The 17,212-nt window shown below is 36.3% G+C and overlaps 1 protein-coding gene across 1 annotated transcript; it reads left to right on the top strand.

Annotated features, from left to right (window-relative positions):
* The first annotated feature begins 132 nt into the window (after nt 1–132).
* Nucleotides 133–16,181, top strand: NDC80 (NDC80 kinetochore complex component). The gene is made up of 17 exons (XM_030445381.1): nt 133–223; nt 1,649–1,759; nt 2,191–2,277; nt 2,927–3,050; nt 3,170–3,342; nt 5,596–5,698; nt 6,530–6,619; nt 7,871–7,964; nt 9,027–9,133; nt 9,869–10,013; nt 10,279–10,484; nt 11,906–12,058; nt 12,334–12,423; nt 13,301–13,393; nt 14,846–14,976; nt 15,466–15,568; nt 15,901–16,181. Exons 2-17 carry the CDS (start codon nt 1,659–1,661, stop codon nt 16,021–16,023), a joined length of 1,923 nt encoding a protein of 640 aa, XP_030301241.1. The 5' UTR covers nt 133–223; nt 1,649–1,658; the 3' UTR covers nt 16,024–16,181.
* Nucleotides 16,182–17,212: the final 1,031 nt, after the last annotated feature.

Below are 17,212 nucleotides of genomic sequence, written 5' to 3'. Positions count from 1 at the left end.
TGAAATCGTGAGGAAGGCGGCGGCGCCGTTAACGGTAACGGTTGGGATGCGGGGAGGGGTCTCTCCATGGCGCGGCCTCTCCCCGCCGAGGGCACGGGTGGGCGGCAGCAGCAGCAGCAGAAGGAACCCCCGGGCCGGCTTCTGTGAGGCGGGCGGCGGGCACTACCCCTACCCCGCCGGGCCCCGGGCAGCCGTTGGCGGGCAGTGAGGGAAAGCCGGAGCTGTAAGGGGCCGGGGGGCCCAGCGGCTGTGGGGAGGGCCGGGTTGTTGGTGTTAGCAGCGCATGTAAACGGCGCTGCCTTCTCTTTTGCCTCCGATACGGTTTAAGTGCGCTGTTAACGCGAGTGGTGGTAGCTGTGTCCCCTTCTGCCTCGCTCCTACATTGTTTGGGTTTTGTTGTGGTGGGGGTTTTTTTGGGTTTGGTTTGGTTTTGTTTTGTTTTTGCTGGCGTGTTGATTTTAGAAAACTCTGCTCTTAAACTAGTCGTTCCACCTGTACGGGAAAACGATTTATATTGTCTGCTTTGAATCCCCTGTAATGGGAGAATGCAGCTTCTTCCTCAGAGAAAAGGAGGTTAAGGATAACCTGCCCTGTGGAGGGAGCCAAAGCTCAACTTCTGTCGTGGTTTGTGGCAGTGGAGCTAGAAGCGTCATAGTGAAACACAATTTGTATCGAAAAGGTTTTTTGGTAATGCTTGTGCTGAAGTATTTTCTGTTAGTTATACTTCATTAATTTGAGACCACCCCAAAAATAGGTCCTCTTCAGAGGGCAAAAGTTACTTTTTTTGCAATTTTCAGTTTACCTGACAATCCTGCTTAATACCCTTGTAGCGACACTTCAATGCTTCGGGTTTGATCTGTGTTTTGTGCGCATCATCTGAAGATGGCCATAATGTTATCTCACAACAGGCATTCCTGTTATTGTGCTGCGATTCTGTGAGATCTTTTGCAAAATCAATAAGCAGGCTCAGAATTAGTACCTGAGGAACAGGCTGGCTGTAGTGACAGAAAAAGTAGTCCTGTCAGTGTGGCCTTCCTCCTGGTTGATTGGACTGAAAACCTTCTTAAGCTGTTTTGGTTTTGGAGGCTGTAGGTATGACCAGATTAAAAAAAAAAGGGGGGGGGGGAAGGAAGGAGTATGCAAAATAATTGGTTTGGAACAAACACTGGTGCTTTCATCACTAAAATAGTCAATTCGAAAGGCTAAGGTTATTGCTATGTAGGTTTGGAGTCCGATATACATCCTCCCATGTAAAATGCCAGAACAGTATTCACATCTATTAATTTATAGTTTGAAAGGGTCACAGCTTGATATCTCTCTTCCATAATTATTTTTCTTTTTTTCTTTGTGTATTTTATTTTTATTATATTATTCCTTTTTTAATTTTTATTATTTTAAATTTTTATTATTTTAATTTTTAAAATTTTGTTTCTAAATTTATTGTTATCATTATTTTATTAATTTTTTTAATTTACCTTTTTATTATTATTAAGAGAACCCATTAATTCTGAAAAGAATTTGTCACTGGTTGGTCCAAAGTATAGTTCTGCTTATTTATTCTGACCCTTTAGAAAGTCACTGTGGTGCTTAGCAAAGCAAATACTCTTGGATCCTGGGCCTTCCAACAGTGATTGATTGTGATTCACAGTTCAGTCACAATGAGACGCAGTTCAAGTATTGCCGGAGGCAGTGGTCGGCAGTCTATGATGGCACTGAGAGTGCAGGACAACAACAAGATGGGTCTTCAAACACCTCAGATGTAAGTGTTATTGATCATCTTCCTAAGAATATATAAAACTAACCCTGAAGAGATTTACTGCAGTGTTTTTGAAACCTAAAACAATGGGAAAAAGCAATGGGAGCAATGAGAAGGAAACCTTGTAGCTAAAGGCATTTGCACATATTGTCCAGTTCTGATATAAACTTTGTATGCTCCTGACACATTTCAAGTGGTAACACTGTTTCTTATATATGTCATAGGGGTTGGCTGGGTGCATTTGTTTATAAAATGTATACTTATAATCCTCTTGAAGTAGTCATTTTGATTACAGATAAATAATGCATAAAATAAGTTGACATTTCTAAGATGGTGATATGCTTAGGCTTATATGCATTTTTTATAGTTTTCTTACATGAGCAAAACATGAAATGGTAGAAATAGTCATGTGACTCCTTCTCCCTGTCCCTCAGGAAGGACAAAGGTACGTTTGGGAAGCTGAGCATGAGCAAACCTACACCTGGAACTTCAGAAAGAAAAGTCAGCTTTTTTGGGAAGAGGTATTGACAACTTTATATCTCTGTACTTTATATTAAACCAATAACAGTCCCATATCAGTCTGTGATTTTTCTCTCTGACAGATTTTCATTACAGGGATTAATGGATCTGAGGCCATCAGACATCCAGGTCTGCTCTCTTCTACTCTTTGACCACTAAACGTTAATGCTGTGGAGTAGAAATTGCTTTGAGAGCTGTTCTTTCTCTCGGGAATGATATGCACTGCAGACCTTAAGAGCTCCTCAATAAATGTGCCTGTTTATGGAAGAATGATATCTCTGGTACACTCTGCCCTAATTTCTTCTTATCTCTCAGATGCAAACCTTCCAAAAGTCTGTAATCTTTCATCTTAGTCATGGCTTTCTGTGTTCAGGTATCTTTTTTCACAGGACTCCTCTTCCTTCTAAGAATTCGTTAAATATTTTTGTCTTTATTTTCAATCACCCCCATCCATTTTGTTTCTTCAACTCTGGTGTATTTTTCTGCTCTATAAAACTCTTTAAATAAAATGAAGGTCAGTGTTGTCTTAAATAAAGACAAACCTTCAGGCATGTTTTGCATAACAAAGGCAAAAGGAACATAAAAATACTTAAACACAAAGAAGTCTTATTTGTACATATTATCACAACTGAATTTATTTTTTCTCCTTAGAACTAGTGGGGCTGGAGGTTCTCGCAACAGTCAGTATGGGGTGTTTGGTACAGAAAAGATCAAAGATCCCAGACCCCTTCATGACAAGGCTTTCATCCAACAGTGTATCAAGCAGCTTTGTGAGGTAACGTATTCTAAAAATACTTTATTAGGCATAGAAGATATTAATCAAAATATATATTTTTCATGGTTTCAACTTCAGATTTTATTTGGTGGCTCATATGTCATGTTTCTTTTTCTCAGTTTCTTGCAGAAAATGGTTATGCCCATAATGTTTCCATGAAATCATTACAGTCTCCATCAGTTAAGGACTTTTTAAAAATCTTCACTTTCATCTATGGATTTCTCTGCCCTTCTTATGAACTGCCTGACTCAAAATTTGAAGAGGAAATTCCCAGAGTTTTTAAAGAGCTTGGGTAAGATCATTATTGTTAGTCTGTTATGCTAAATAGATAGATACAGATAGAAATTGGAAAGCTAAGATTTCTGCAATAAAGCTGGAAAGATTTTTTTTATTCAGATAGGACTCTGAAACTACAATGCTGTGCTTTTGTTTCAGTTGTGTTTAGATCCAAGTTTGCTCTCTGACCATTATACATTTTACATATTAGCTTGCAGAACTATAGGCTCTCAGAAGCTTGTTTTGTAATGCAAAATCTAGTTATCTTTATTTGTACTGAACATTGAAAGACAGATTTTTTTTTTACTGACTCTTCTAGTGCATTCTGTTAAAATCCAAGAACTAAAAAACAATTTCAGATTGTTGGGTCTATCTCATGTAGTTAAAATTTTTTTTCCTGAAATTTTTCTTTGTTCTCCTTTCAAACCAGTGGGTAGAAATACCAAAAAGGACCACTGAGGTTTATTTGTAGTCTTATTCATTGAATGTTTGGAATCATTGATGTACCGAAACTTTCCAAGAAAGAAAACCCTCTGCCTCTTGACAGCTGTGGATTTCCAGTCTCAAAAAAAAAAAATTAAGTGCATTTTACTTCTGTAGGTTTGAGTCCTTGTCTGTGTCAAAGCACCAAGCTCCTTGAATGTGGGAATAAATCTGCTCTGCTCACTTCTACTAAAATTTTGTTTTAACCTAAAACATTTGAAACTTCTGACCCAGCTGAAATGTTAAAAAGGAGTTTGCTCTCAGGAGGTTTTACCCCAGTGCACCAACAGTGTAATCCTGGATAAAAAGGCTTATTTTAAGAACTCTCTTTAAGTTGTCTTTTGAGAGTTAGAAAATGGACCTCAGTAATTCACTTTAAAAAATTATCAAGCTGAATGGCTTGTGAGCCCCTATTTAGAACTGTCAGTTGTTTATTAAGAGCTTCTTATCCTGTGTTGTTAAAGTAACTTTGGGCAGCTGTCAGTCTAAAGATGGCATAAAATCTGCATTTGTGTCTTCCTTGATCTGTAGAATATTTTGAGACAATGTCTGTAATTAGAGTATAGCCTTTGTGCATTCCACATTTATAGGAAATATACTTTAATATGCAGCTGTTCTGAAATTCTTTTCTGTAGTTGCATGGCATTAAGCTGATTCTTAATGGCTTTTCTGTTTTCAAAGGCCATTTAACCCAATAAAGTTTTCATGTATTAAGAAATCATTCAGGCTTGCACACCAACTTTGGAGGTCTAAGCATCTTCCATTGGACTCTTATTCTCTTTTTTTTTGCATTTGCTACCTTTCCTTTGAGGCCTTTGTCTCATCACAGGGGTCACCTCATGCTCACAGTGCACCTACTCCTTTTTCCTTAGTACTGCAGTGCCCATCTCTCCTCCCACAGAAGCTTCAGGAGACAGATCTAGCTGCTACCAAGACCAAGGCAGTGTACTGACCTTAATAGTAAGGGCCTAAGGGTTGTATGAAAGAATATTTTACATTTTTTTGAATGGGGCCTTAATTGTTCCTAATCTTTAGATATGCAAAAAAAAAAAAAAAAATCCATTTCTTCATTATTTGGCTGGTTTAGGGTGGGGATTGTTTCTCTCTACTCTACACTGGTGTGGCCCTACCTTGAGTACTGTGTGCAGTTTTAGGAGCCTTAATATAAGAGCATCAAACTCTTGGAGTGTATCCATAGGAGAGCAACTAAGATGGTGAAAAGTCTTGAGAGTAAGACCTATAGGAGCAGCTGAGGTCACTTAGTTTGTTCAGCTTGGAGAAGGCTCTGGAGTGACCTCATCCTACTTTACAACTTCCTCAAGGGAGGCAGGGGAGGGGATGGGATGTGATCTCCTCAGGTTACCAGTCATTGGAAAGAAGGGGATCAGGGGAAGCTTAGATTGGGTATTAGGAAAAGTTTCTTGACTTGAGAGGGTGTCTACCACAGGAGCAGGCTCCCCATGGAAGTGGTCATAGCACCAAGCCTGTCGGAGTTCAAGCAGCATCTGGATGACTCTTGATTATATAATTTAATTTTAGATAGTCCTGCGAGGAACAGGGAGTTGAATTCCTTTCCAACTTGAGATATTCAGTGAATCACAAAATGGGAAGCTCCTTCTAATTCAATAAAACAGTGCTATGAGAACTCAGCGTCTCCTCTGATGTGCACTATAAAGTACAATTGAGTTTGTTCTTCCTTTTGTGTTGATCTCCATGTTAGTGTTCTGTTTTGTTTTCATCACTGTTTACCATGACTACAAAAAATGTATTTTCTTTTGCCTTGTAGATACCCCTTTGCTTTGTCAAAAAGCTCCATGTACACAGTGGGAGCACCGCACACATGGCCTCAAATTGTGACAGCTTTGGTTTGGTTAATTGATTGTGTCAAGGTAGTGTTTGTCTTTTTTTAAGCCGAGTATTTCTACTTTTCAGTCTGGAATGTTAGTTTCAATACAGACCTCTTAAATGCATTCTAAACCAATTTGTTTCACATTTGTGTCAGGAAAAATATAGGTATCCTTACATGTCATCTGGGAAAAAGCTGTCAGCCTTACTTTTAGTAACTTTTAAACCAGGTTTTTAATGTTGTATTGTGGTAATGTTTTCTTTACTGGGTGCACTATATAAATTTGTTTATGAAAAAGGGGGCAAAATTAGGACTTATGCACACATAAAAATGTGAAAAGTTAATGAATCATATATCTTCAGTGCAGGTCTTGTAACACCTGCCATTTTCTCCTAAATTTGAAGCATAAGAATGGAATTTTCAATAGCATTTATGCAAGTGTTCTGTTATTATTACATAGAGTGTGTGAGAGTTGTCTTTGGGTGAGGTGGGTTTTCTTGTCTGTTGCTTTTTTTTTTTTTATAGTAGTAACTCTGTTGCTGACAGCTCAGGTCTGAGCAAAACTAATAATCTGACTGAAGTTCATCACTGTTGAATTGGGCACACATGAAAATCCCATCCTTTATGCTGAAAAGGCACATTTGACTTAGCAAAGCAACTCGGCAGTGTTGAATCTCCAGTCAATGCCTCTTCAACTGTGATTTTAATTAACTAAACACAATGGGATGGGGCATTCTGAAGCTGCACCTTTACACCCTGCTTGCTGAAATCCTAATCCAATGTTACTCTGTTTCTTATCACAAACATAAAACTGAGATGAAAGCTAATGGGGTTCTTCACAGTTGCTCTTTGTATGTACACCTGTGCCTTTCAGCTGTATTCCGGCATGAGGGAAAACGCACCGTCGTTTGACGATGGACAGAACTGGGGAGGAGAGACAGAGGATGGAATTGTACATAATAAGGTAACATAAAAAGTAAATGATTATCCTAATTGTTCAACTGATTTTTGCTATATGCTGTAATAACACATATATCTGACACAACAATTTTAACTATTTATAGATTCTGTTCAGTTTTATGTTCACAGAGGTCTCTAGGAAATAGAGTAGCATTATATAAAATGCCTGATGCCTAGTTTTGTGTGTAGGCATCACAGTCTACTGGTGAAGACTGGATATTAAATTGAAATGCCTTATTCTTTAAGTTGCTTTTGTTTCTGTGGTCTTTTGAAAGGGAGTCATTATGCTGTTTGTTTATTGTCTTACTAGAATCTTGGGTACATTTCTTGTTAGCCAACTGAGTTTTCTGAGGTTAACAGCAGGACAGGCAGAACCAGTGACTGAATTATAAATGTGGCTCCTGCCAATATCTACTCAGTTTACCATTGAAAAATTAGTCATAATGTTTGTTTCCCCACCACAAAATTGGGAGGCAATGTAATTCAGGCATTTAAAGTTCCAGCAATTTGCTTTTTCTAATTGATTTTTGATTATTTGAGCTATCCAGATTTAACTCCAGATTTAACATCTGCTGTGTTAACTCACAGCAGATGCTTGAGGAGGTTTTTATGATATGCTAGAGCAGTTAATTAGAAAATTTTAGAAATCAAATCAGAATTTTGGAGTAAGGTTACAAACCTGACAATAGACAAGTAAAAATGCTTTTAACCTAAATGTGTGCTTATGCAGTGATACATATGCATATATACTGAAACACAATTTACAATACTGATGTAATTGCTCCTGAAATATCTGTAATTTAAAGTGTCCTGTAAATTCTTATTGGGTAACCTTTAACTATAGCTCAGGACTCTGATATCTGCACATCTGATGTATAGTGGTCATGTTTACTGAAGAGCTCTGTAAAACAAATCAGCAGTTTCTTTAAACTAGCCTGAGTATCATATGCTTCAAGATAATAAATTCTGAAATAGTGTATCCACTACCCTTGCTAAGTATCCCAGAAAAATGTATCAAGTATTTCCAGACCTTTTTTATTCTGTACTCTAGATGCCTCCTTCTGCCTGGACATAATCTGTTGACTTTCTGTTTCAAGGAAAGAAAAAAGTTGATTTTTACAAAACTGAAGACAAACCAGTTAAAGATAATTTTTGATGTCTCTTTAATTCCATTGATTGAGTAGATAGCAGGCTATCTAAATAATTTCAGAGTCCTTTGGTTCCCAGAAATGAAAACTTTTTAAATTTTTTTCAGGTTTTCATGGACTACTGTGTGAAATGTTATGAGCACTTCATGAAAGGGAGTGATACTTTTGAAGAATTGGATGCAGAAGTGCAGTCAAAATTAAGTAAGTTTTCATGTTTTAATAAAGCATTTAATTGTGTTACTGGTTTCATTACTCCTAGTATCAGTTTTGCTCAGTTTACAAGTGAAAGTGATCTGATCTAAGGGAATCTGAAATTCCCAATTACCTCTTGGTTACTTTGACTTAATTCTCTTCTTTTTGTTAGTAGTAAAGACAGACAGGTGCTCTGATGTCAGCTGTACTTATGTTAATCTATTGTGCTCAATAGCTTTGTGACAAAAAAGCAATATACAATTCTTCAGACATGTGTTACTCTTGTTTCTGTCTGACAAAGTTAACAATTCAAAAAAAGAAAGATATTACTGGAGGATGCACATCTGATGAGAAAGAAAGTTCAGTTTCTAAAAGCTCTGAAAACACTCTGCAAAGGATCCAAATTCTGTTGTGAAGGTTCCTATATAGATTTAGCATGGGTTTGTCTGGAGGGTGATGGAAAAGTATTAATTTTATTGGATTCATTCATTTCATCACCTACAGAAGTACGAACAGAATATACAAACAAGCAGGAAAAAGTGTTTGCTTTCTGTGTCCTCCTATGAAAAGCTAGACTAAGGACACATCTGTCATAAGCTGGAGCTATCAGTTGGAGACACAACATAAGCTACCAGACTGTTGCTAGATAGCAGCAAGAAGTAATCATGCCATTGTGGCAAAGGCTGAGGGAAGTAAGTGAAAAGATGGCTCAAGAGGAAAGGAAGTATGTGAATGGGAAAGAAGTATACAAATCAGGCTACCTTATGAAGATGGAAGAGATTAAACCTAACAACTACTATCCTTTAGTGTGGACTGTGTGAGAGGTTGGAAACACTGACCTCACAGGAGGGATGTTGAGCTCTCGTGATATGAGGTGAAAAACTCATTTCTTGTTTGTTTTGGGATTTTTGCCTATTTTCTAGGTAATGAAAGTTTTGTATTGGGTTGTTTGTTTATAATTTAAAATAATCATCCAGCTAATGAATATTTATTGTACTGAAGCTAAAGTACAAATGTTCAGATTAGGTAATGAATCTGCAAAACACACATTTTTTTTTTTCTTTCCCACAGAGGATTTATTTAATATAGATGAATTCCAGATAGAAGGCTTAATGGCTGACAACAAGAGACTTCAGGAAGAGATTGCAAGACTAGAAAAAGAAAAGGAAAATGAGCCGGTTAGTATGTTGTGTCTGTACTTTTTTTTTATGGTGGAGTTGAATTAATCAAAGATACTGATGATACATTGCCACAATTGGAAAATTATTTTCAGTGCTGTATGATAGCTTAAGTTGGCCAGATCATGACAGACTCTATGCCATTATAATACAAGGTTTTTACTCTGGAGTCTTTAGTCACTATATTGTGCAGATATTTTCAGCTAATGAAGTCTGTTGGTATGAGACTTTGGGGGATGAGAGCATGGGACTCAGTGGTAAAAATGTATTTTAGGGAAAATATTTTGTTTAAAAAGACAAATTCTTCTTTCATTACATCATGAGTTTAAAAATGGTGTGGCTTTGCAGCTGGCAAGTCAATACCACTGCCTACTGTGCAAAATGTGCTGCTTATATTCCCAGCTTTCTTTGACCTTATTTGTATCTACCCTTTGTGTATTCTTATACTTCAGTTGTGAATTACCTGTAGTCAGAACTTAATGCAATGGCTAATGCAAATCAAAGACTAAATGCTGAAATGAAAGAATTAAGATACCATCTTTTCAGCCTTTTTTGTTATTATTTTAAAGATGCTGAACTTGCTTCAGCCATCACAGAGATAAAAATCTTTTGATATTCTTTAGTTTTACATTTATAGTATTGAAGCTGACCTATTACTGTGTTGTCTTGTCTGGAAAGCGAGATCATTATTTTAGATTAATATAATAGTGGTTATTTTTTCCATCCATTTACTAGGACCGTAGAGTATCACTACGAAATGTCAAATCATCTCTTCAAGCAGATGTCCAGAAATACCAGGCTTATTTGGCTAATCTGGAATCACATATAGCCATCCTTGATCAAAAAATGGAAGGTGTTAACGAGGAAGTTGAGACAGCAGGTGAGAAGGCCTTGGTCACAACTGGGATATTGAAGCCTAGAAATATGATTAAAATAATTGTAATTCTCAGTTTCAGGACAGAGCAAGTTATTTAGTGTATGATGATGCTACAAATAAACTTTCCCAAATGGATTGATAATGAGATTTTTTTAGCTATTTGAACACAAATGAAATATAGATATTGTTTACTCAAAAATAGAAATAATATGTTTAGCTATATAGCCTGGTAGTTTACACCCCATTCACAGATGTTTTGTGAACTTAGAAATGGAAGTAGAAGCAATGAAGCAGGAGAATGCCCGGCTCCAGCACATCTTTGATAACCAAAAGTATTCAGTTGCGGACATTGAGAGAATAAATCACGAGAGAAATGAGTTACAGCAAACTATTAACAAGCTGACTAAAGAAGTGGAAGCAGAGGAACATCAGCTGTGGAATGAAGAACTAAAATATGCTAGGAATAAAGAGGCGGTATGTGAAATCCCTACTACAATGAGAGTTGCCTATCAGTTTTTACCATGCAAGCTTTAACTTGGGCTGTTGCTAACTTCTTTCCTAAATAACAGCAGCATATATATGTCTTAACAGGGTAAAGTGACAAGAGTGGCTTCTGTTTAGAATGTCTCTGAAAAATGTTGGGTTTTTTGCCCCTTTTCTGTTTGAACTTTAATGAAAATTTATTCTTTTTTTTCCTCCATCATAAGGGACTCTTGTAGGATATAGAGCTTTCATAACATTAGCTTGAAATTGCTTTGATTAAGTTATTTCAGACTGATGTTAAGATTTCATAGCAATTAAGTAACACAAAAGTAGTTCTTTAAATTGATATATCTGCATGTATCTAGGGCCAGATTGGTCTCTTATTTGGAAATTCTAATAGATTTTAAGGGCCAAATTCAATTTCTGCAAACAATTGAAAGAGTGGTCCTCTGTAAGTGATAAAACTTAATCTTATTCTGCTTGATGGAGAAAAAAATTCAAATGTTTTCCATTTGGCAGGGCTATGCTTTATCAAGCCCTTGGCATTAACTTATATTTCTCATACTGTGCAAGTATGAAGCGTATAAAGCTGGAAAGAAATACAGATGTTTGTTTGCAAATAAATGGTAGTCATTAATCAGAAAATAGAACATTTTGTAAGTTTTGTTTAGCGTTATAGAATCATAGATTGTTCATGTTGGAAACAACCTTTAAGATCATGAATTCAGAGAATCATAGGATGGTTTGGGTTGAAGGGACCTTAAAGATCATGTAGTTCCAAGTCCCCTTCATGGGCACTGACACTTTCCACTAGTCCAACCATTAATCTAGCACTGACAAATCCACCACTGTACCATGTCCTAAGCACCACATCCATGTCTTCTAAATACTTCCAGAGATAGTGACTCAACCTCCTTCCTCGCAGCATGATCCAATGCTTGACAACCCTCCTGGTGAAGCAATCTTTATGCTCAGGTTACTAGGGTGTGTGTGACTATGTGGCATTTCCTGTCTAAACCAATGAGAAAAGGCATATCAACATGAAGACTGATCATTGTTTATTAGATTTTGTATTCTTTCCAAGCATGTTTTTCCTTCCCTGTGAATTAATCCTTAAATAGTTGAGGCACGAGAAAATATGGTAGATGAGTAGGGAAAACCACAGTGAAACCATTTAGTTCCCCAGTACACTCTGAGAAGCTTTGCAGTGCAAACTTCAAAAGAGTCATAGAATAGCACTTCATGCAAACAATGCAGCCTACTGGATGTACAGCTCTTTCATGCTGTGACATGACTTAAAATCTTGTTTGTACAGAGCAACTCAAGTATCTGTTAAAAGTACTATATGACTACTTTTTGCAAAGCTTTTCAACGTATTTCTTTGATTTTTGCCCTTTTTCTCCTCTGAACAGATAGAAATGCAATTAGCAGAGTATCATAAACTGGCTCGAAAGTTGAAATTAATTCCAGTAAGTGCTGAGAATTCCAAAGGGCATGACTTTGAGATTCAGTTTAATCCTGAGGCAGGACCAAGTTGCCTTGGCAAATACAGAACTCAGATCAAGGTAAGTAAAGTCAACACTAAATATTTCTGTTATGAGACACAAGAAAAAATGTCCTTCCTTGGAAATGTTGGAAGGTTGCTCTTAACCTCACCATGGAACTTCATTGAAAAGTTTGTGTGATGTGTTGCCATAGCTACATTATAGTATGAGAAAGAAATTTGGTATTGGAGGGTATGTCAGCGTAAATAAAATCTGGAGAGGGAAAATATGTACTTTTTTAGGTCCAAGATCATTCTAACAAATTGCATTAGCCAGATCTTACATGTGCATTGTAGGCTCCCCTTATGGAGATCATAAACCAGACTGAGGAAGAAATTAGGATTGCCACTCAACGCAAAATGACTTTGGAAGATACTTTGGAACAGGTATGTTGGTTAAGAAAGATTAGTACTAGGATACCATAATGTTATCTGCTGCTCTCACTTGACCTTTTGCATGGCTAAAGTGGGATGAGGTGTGTTGAGTTTTGTTTGGGTTGGGTTTGTTTGGAGTTTTTGTTGGCTTGGGGTTTGGTAGTTTGTTTTCTTATGTGTGGAGGGTGGAAAGCTGTGAGAAGATTGCTTTAATTATGATGGAACCTAAATGTTTTTGTTAGAATTAGGGTTGTCTCATTTTGGTTGAAAATAATGCATATTGCCTGCATTAGAGATTATATAGCTTACATATATTTGATCATATACATTGGAAAAAATTGTTTTTAGTAAGTTGTCCATTCCAGTCAGCTGTGTGGCTTACCATCACTGATAAGTTATCATCAGGAAGATTTTCAGCAATATTGGGCTCAGGATGGATTGGAAGAAGGAGAGTTTTATTTCCCTTGCTTCTTCCTTTACCTCAGTTTTTGTTGTTGAGCATGACAGTATATGATTTGAAAAATCTTTCTGGCCAGTTCCGATTAACTGTTTGGGCTGTGCCCCTTCCCAGCCTCTTGCCTGCCTGTATACTCTTCACTGAGGGGCTGCAGAAGGGAGAGAAAACCTTGATGTTGTGCAAGCAGTGTTCAGCAAAAGCCAAATCATTGGTGTGTTACTAATGCTGATTTAGCCACTCATCCAAAACAAAGCACCATACAGGCTGGTATGAATAAAGTTAATGCCAGCCAAACCCAGCTTAAATATTTCTGGGCTACCATGTGTTGTTTGTGATGGATTTATATGTTGAAAGTCTTTTGGGGTTTTTTGGGGGTTTGGTTTTTTTTTGGTTGGTTTGGTTGGTTGGTTTCTTTGCATGTTCTCATTCCAGGTGAATGTAATGGTAGTGGACAAGAAAAACAGAGTGAAAATGCTGAAAGAAGAAGTTGAAAAGCTGGATGAACTTTACCATCAGAAACTTAAGGTAGAACATCTTACAGGCTGGCAACAATTTATCTTTAATGATATCTTTATCCTGGTATTTTACATAAGTTTTCGGTTTGCATTTTTGTTTGGATCTGTGCCCTTGTCTCCTTTTATTCCTTTTGCAGGGTTCTCCTTTGGGTTGGTTTTTTTTTGTGTGTTTTTTTGCTTTTTTTCCAGAGATGTTTTGAGTGCTTATGTTAGTCAATTTCCACTTTATCAAAAGAGAATCTGGCAAGCCATTTTGGCAGACCCTGTACTTCCTAAGCTACTACATTCAGCAATAAAAGCAGCAGCAATCATCTTCTGACCTCAGGATGTTCAAAGCATGCACCTGAAGAGATCTGTAGATTCAGAAGTATCTGCCTTGTCTATTCAGTTTGTATGTAATAAATACACTTTCAGGTTTTAGTAAACACATTTAAGCACATTTACAACTACAGAAAACAGTATTTGACTAGAAACACATTAAATGCTTTCATGACTTAAAACTGTTGTTCCAGTGGGGAAGAAGTCCCTATTCCTTCTCACTTCTACTTCAGCACCAAAACATAGCCTTCTCCTGCCCCACTTTCAGCTTCTCTGTCAGCATGGGGAAGCTGTGGTGCCCAAGAGGAATTGCTTTTGAACTAATTTAGTGTTAAACATACCTGCTCTTTCAAATCCAAGCTTCTGTGTTATAGCCACGGAACAGGATTATTTCATTGGTTATACCTGTTTAGGTGGCTGAAGGCTCTTAGTGCATGAATTATTTTAAAACCACCTGAAATTTAGCTTTCTAGTTATGCTGTTGTATATGCCTTTCTCATAAGGTGAACTCATAAAATACACAGTTGCAACTGGATGGTTATAAGACAGTCATGTCATTCCTTGTGTAATTTTTAAAATGCTATCCATACGACAAGTATTAAAATTATTTTTGAAGGATGATATTTCAGTAATTTACCAGAAGTACATGTTTAGTTGACAGCAGAATTTAGTTTGGTTTTGTGCATTTAATTGTGCCAATCGTAGTGTCAGCAGTGTTACTCTTCTTGGAAAGATGACATATTTTGTGTTAATCTTTAAGACACAAAAGGTAAAGCAATTTTCCTACTCAAATGTGATTTTATTTTTTTTAACTTAGAGTTATTCATGTTCCATTTCTTAGGTATTTAAGTTATGTAAATAACACTTTTTGATATGAGCTTCGGCAGGAAAATAGCTGCAATGCAAAACCTGGAATAAGGTTAGAGAAATAAAGGGAAGGTTAGGTTGGGTTTGGCTAGAAGATGATACAGAAAATACCTGAAACTTTAGGTTTAGGGGTTTTTTGTTTCTAAATTTGGAGTTACTTTAGCAAATTCTGAATTTAAGTATTAGGAGGTGATCAGGTAATATAAAGGAAAAAAATTCTAATTATTCCTGAGTTAAGGAATTTATTTTTATTTATTTCTTCCTCTTGTCTTTACAGGAGGCAGAAGAGGAAGAGCAAAAATGTGCAAATGAACTGGAACTGTTAGAGAAACACAAGCAGTTACTTGAGAGTGGTGTCAATGAAGGTCTTAGTGAAGCCACAAATGAGTTGCATGATCTTCAACGACAGTAAGGCTCATAACTTCTAGATGTTTGTGCAGTTTATTTTGATTTTGTGTTTTAAGGATAAAGACAGGTTCTTGAATCCTACTGTAAAATACTTGACGAAATACTATCTCAGGATATTAATTCTGCAAATTTACAACTGAAAGATGTTTCTCCTCAAAACTTAATATTTTGCTACAATTATATTTATATAATGTAACAAGGTTATAACAAGGAAATTAGTTTATTTCCAAACTTAAGTGACAACTACATTTTACAGTCTAAAGTTTAGAAAGATTATTCTGACTCTAAGATACTTTGTTTCTTACTGGTTAGCATAATTCAGTCTTTTTTCTTCTAAGATGACTATTGGTGTACAATTTGGTTCAAGTCAATACTAAGAAAAAATTATGGCTAACCATGGCAATATATCAGACTTAGTGAAGTGATTGTTTTAAATGTCAGGAATTTTATTGTTACAGATTTGACTTTATGAATGTCTTTACTTTTTAGATATCAAGTTGTTATGCAAACAACAACAGAAGACAGCAGAAAAACTGGTGATAACTTGAATCGTCTTTTAGAAGTAATTGCTACACATGTAGTATCTATTGAGGTAAGATAGAATTTTATATTTGGAATTAAATCTGCCTAGAGACATTTGCTACTGCAGTTAAACTTGTGGAAATTAGAGCTTAACTCTTTCCAATAAAGTGTCATTTATGGTTGCTGCACTGTCTATGGATTCTAGTTAAATTGATTTGTTTACAAAACATTTGGTATAAAAAATCAGAATTGTTCGTTACATTTAAGCAGTAACATCCGAAGAAGATGACCTTCAGAGAAGTATTTAATTGAAATCACTTAGCCTGTGCTTAGAATACTTTAGTAGAACCAGTATAATAGAGACCATGGCAGTCCTAGGAACTTTTCTGTGGTCTTTTCTAGAAATACCTTGATGAACAGAATGTGAAAATTGACAGAGACTATGAAGAATTCATGTCTGAAGATCTGTTGTCAAGCTTGACCGGAATTCTGGACAGTTATAAAAAGAAGCTTGAAAGTCTGTAATTACCAAAAAGGTGAAAATGGAATTTTTGCATTTTGGAAGTTCTGACATGGAGACTTCTAAAAGGATGGGTACTTCCTGTGTTTAGCAGTGAAACTGGTTTGAAGTGCAAGGAGATGTTTATGAAGTTTTGTTTTATTGACACAAATACATTAAAGAAGTGAACAATATATTTGCATTTTCTTTAAAATGCTTTGCTTACACTATCTCCTTGCAATATACATAATTACAAGCATCAGTGACAACTATGGAACAACTTAATTTCATTTTTTTCTTTACAATTTAATAACTTGTGCTCCTCTAGGAACATTAGTAAAGACAAGAGTACAGTTAACCTGTTAAAATAGCAAGCAGTAGTGGACTTAAAGATGTAACCAGAAGTGACAGCACAATTGCAGAACATACAACTTTAAATACTGCTACTTTAAAATGCTAACTGAGAAAAAGTTAGTTTCCTTTCTGGAGTACAGCTTGTGCAATTTATTATATATATGTGCATATGTAGGAGACGTGTAACAGTGCACATCTTTCTCCAAGCCATTCTTGTAGTAGCAAGCAATATGTAAATATCTTTCAGTCTTCTGCTTATTCAGTTATCAATGAAACTGTCCCCTCTTACATAAAGTAAAGTACTTTTTTTCAACAATAATCTCTTCACAAAGATTAGCAGTAGTTATAAAGTAGTCTTGTAAATAGCCTAAAGATAACCCATGTGAGAAAAAAGTTCTGTCTCTTAACTGCTTGTGGTGCCCGGTGAATCCTCACTGTACTTGAATATGTACACCAGAGACACCTGCTCTAAGCAGGACAACACATGAATTCCTGAAATATAGCTCATCAGTTGTAGGTTTGGGTAATGTCTAAAATGGGTCTGTATTCTTGATAGGTCAGTAGGACAGATTATTTGCCATTTTTTTCCCTCAAGAATGTAGCAGTTAAATTAATCAGGACCTCCGCTCTAAATAAACTGAAGAAAAAGTAACCCCATCTCTTGAACATGTGCTTTTCTTTGTTCAGTGGTGTTCGAAAGTAGTATCTTATCTACTCTGTATATATCTTTGTGTTTAAAAAAATAAATAAAAAATGATCAGCATCTATGTCTTGGATAGTTTAGTTTCTGATGGTATTTCCTCATAAAAGTATTGATGTATTTAGGTGTTATTGATAGTTCAGTGATAAATATTGCCCATT

The sequence above is a fragment of the Calypte anna genome, chromosome 2 (assembly GCF_003957555.1).
Source record: "Calypte anna isolate BGI_N300 chromosome 2, bCalAnn1_v1.p, whole genome shotgun sequence".
Lineage (NCBI taxonomy): Eukaryota > Metazoa > Chordata > Aves > Apodiformes > Trochilidae > Calypte > Calypte anna.
Note: the sequence above shows the minus strand (reverse complement) of the source record. Positions and strands in the feature narration are given on the sequence as shown.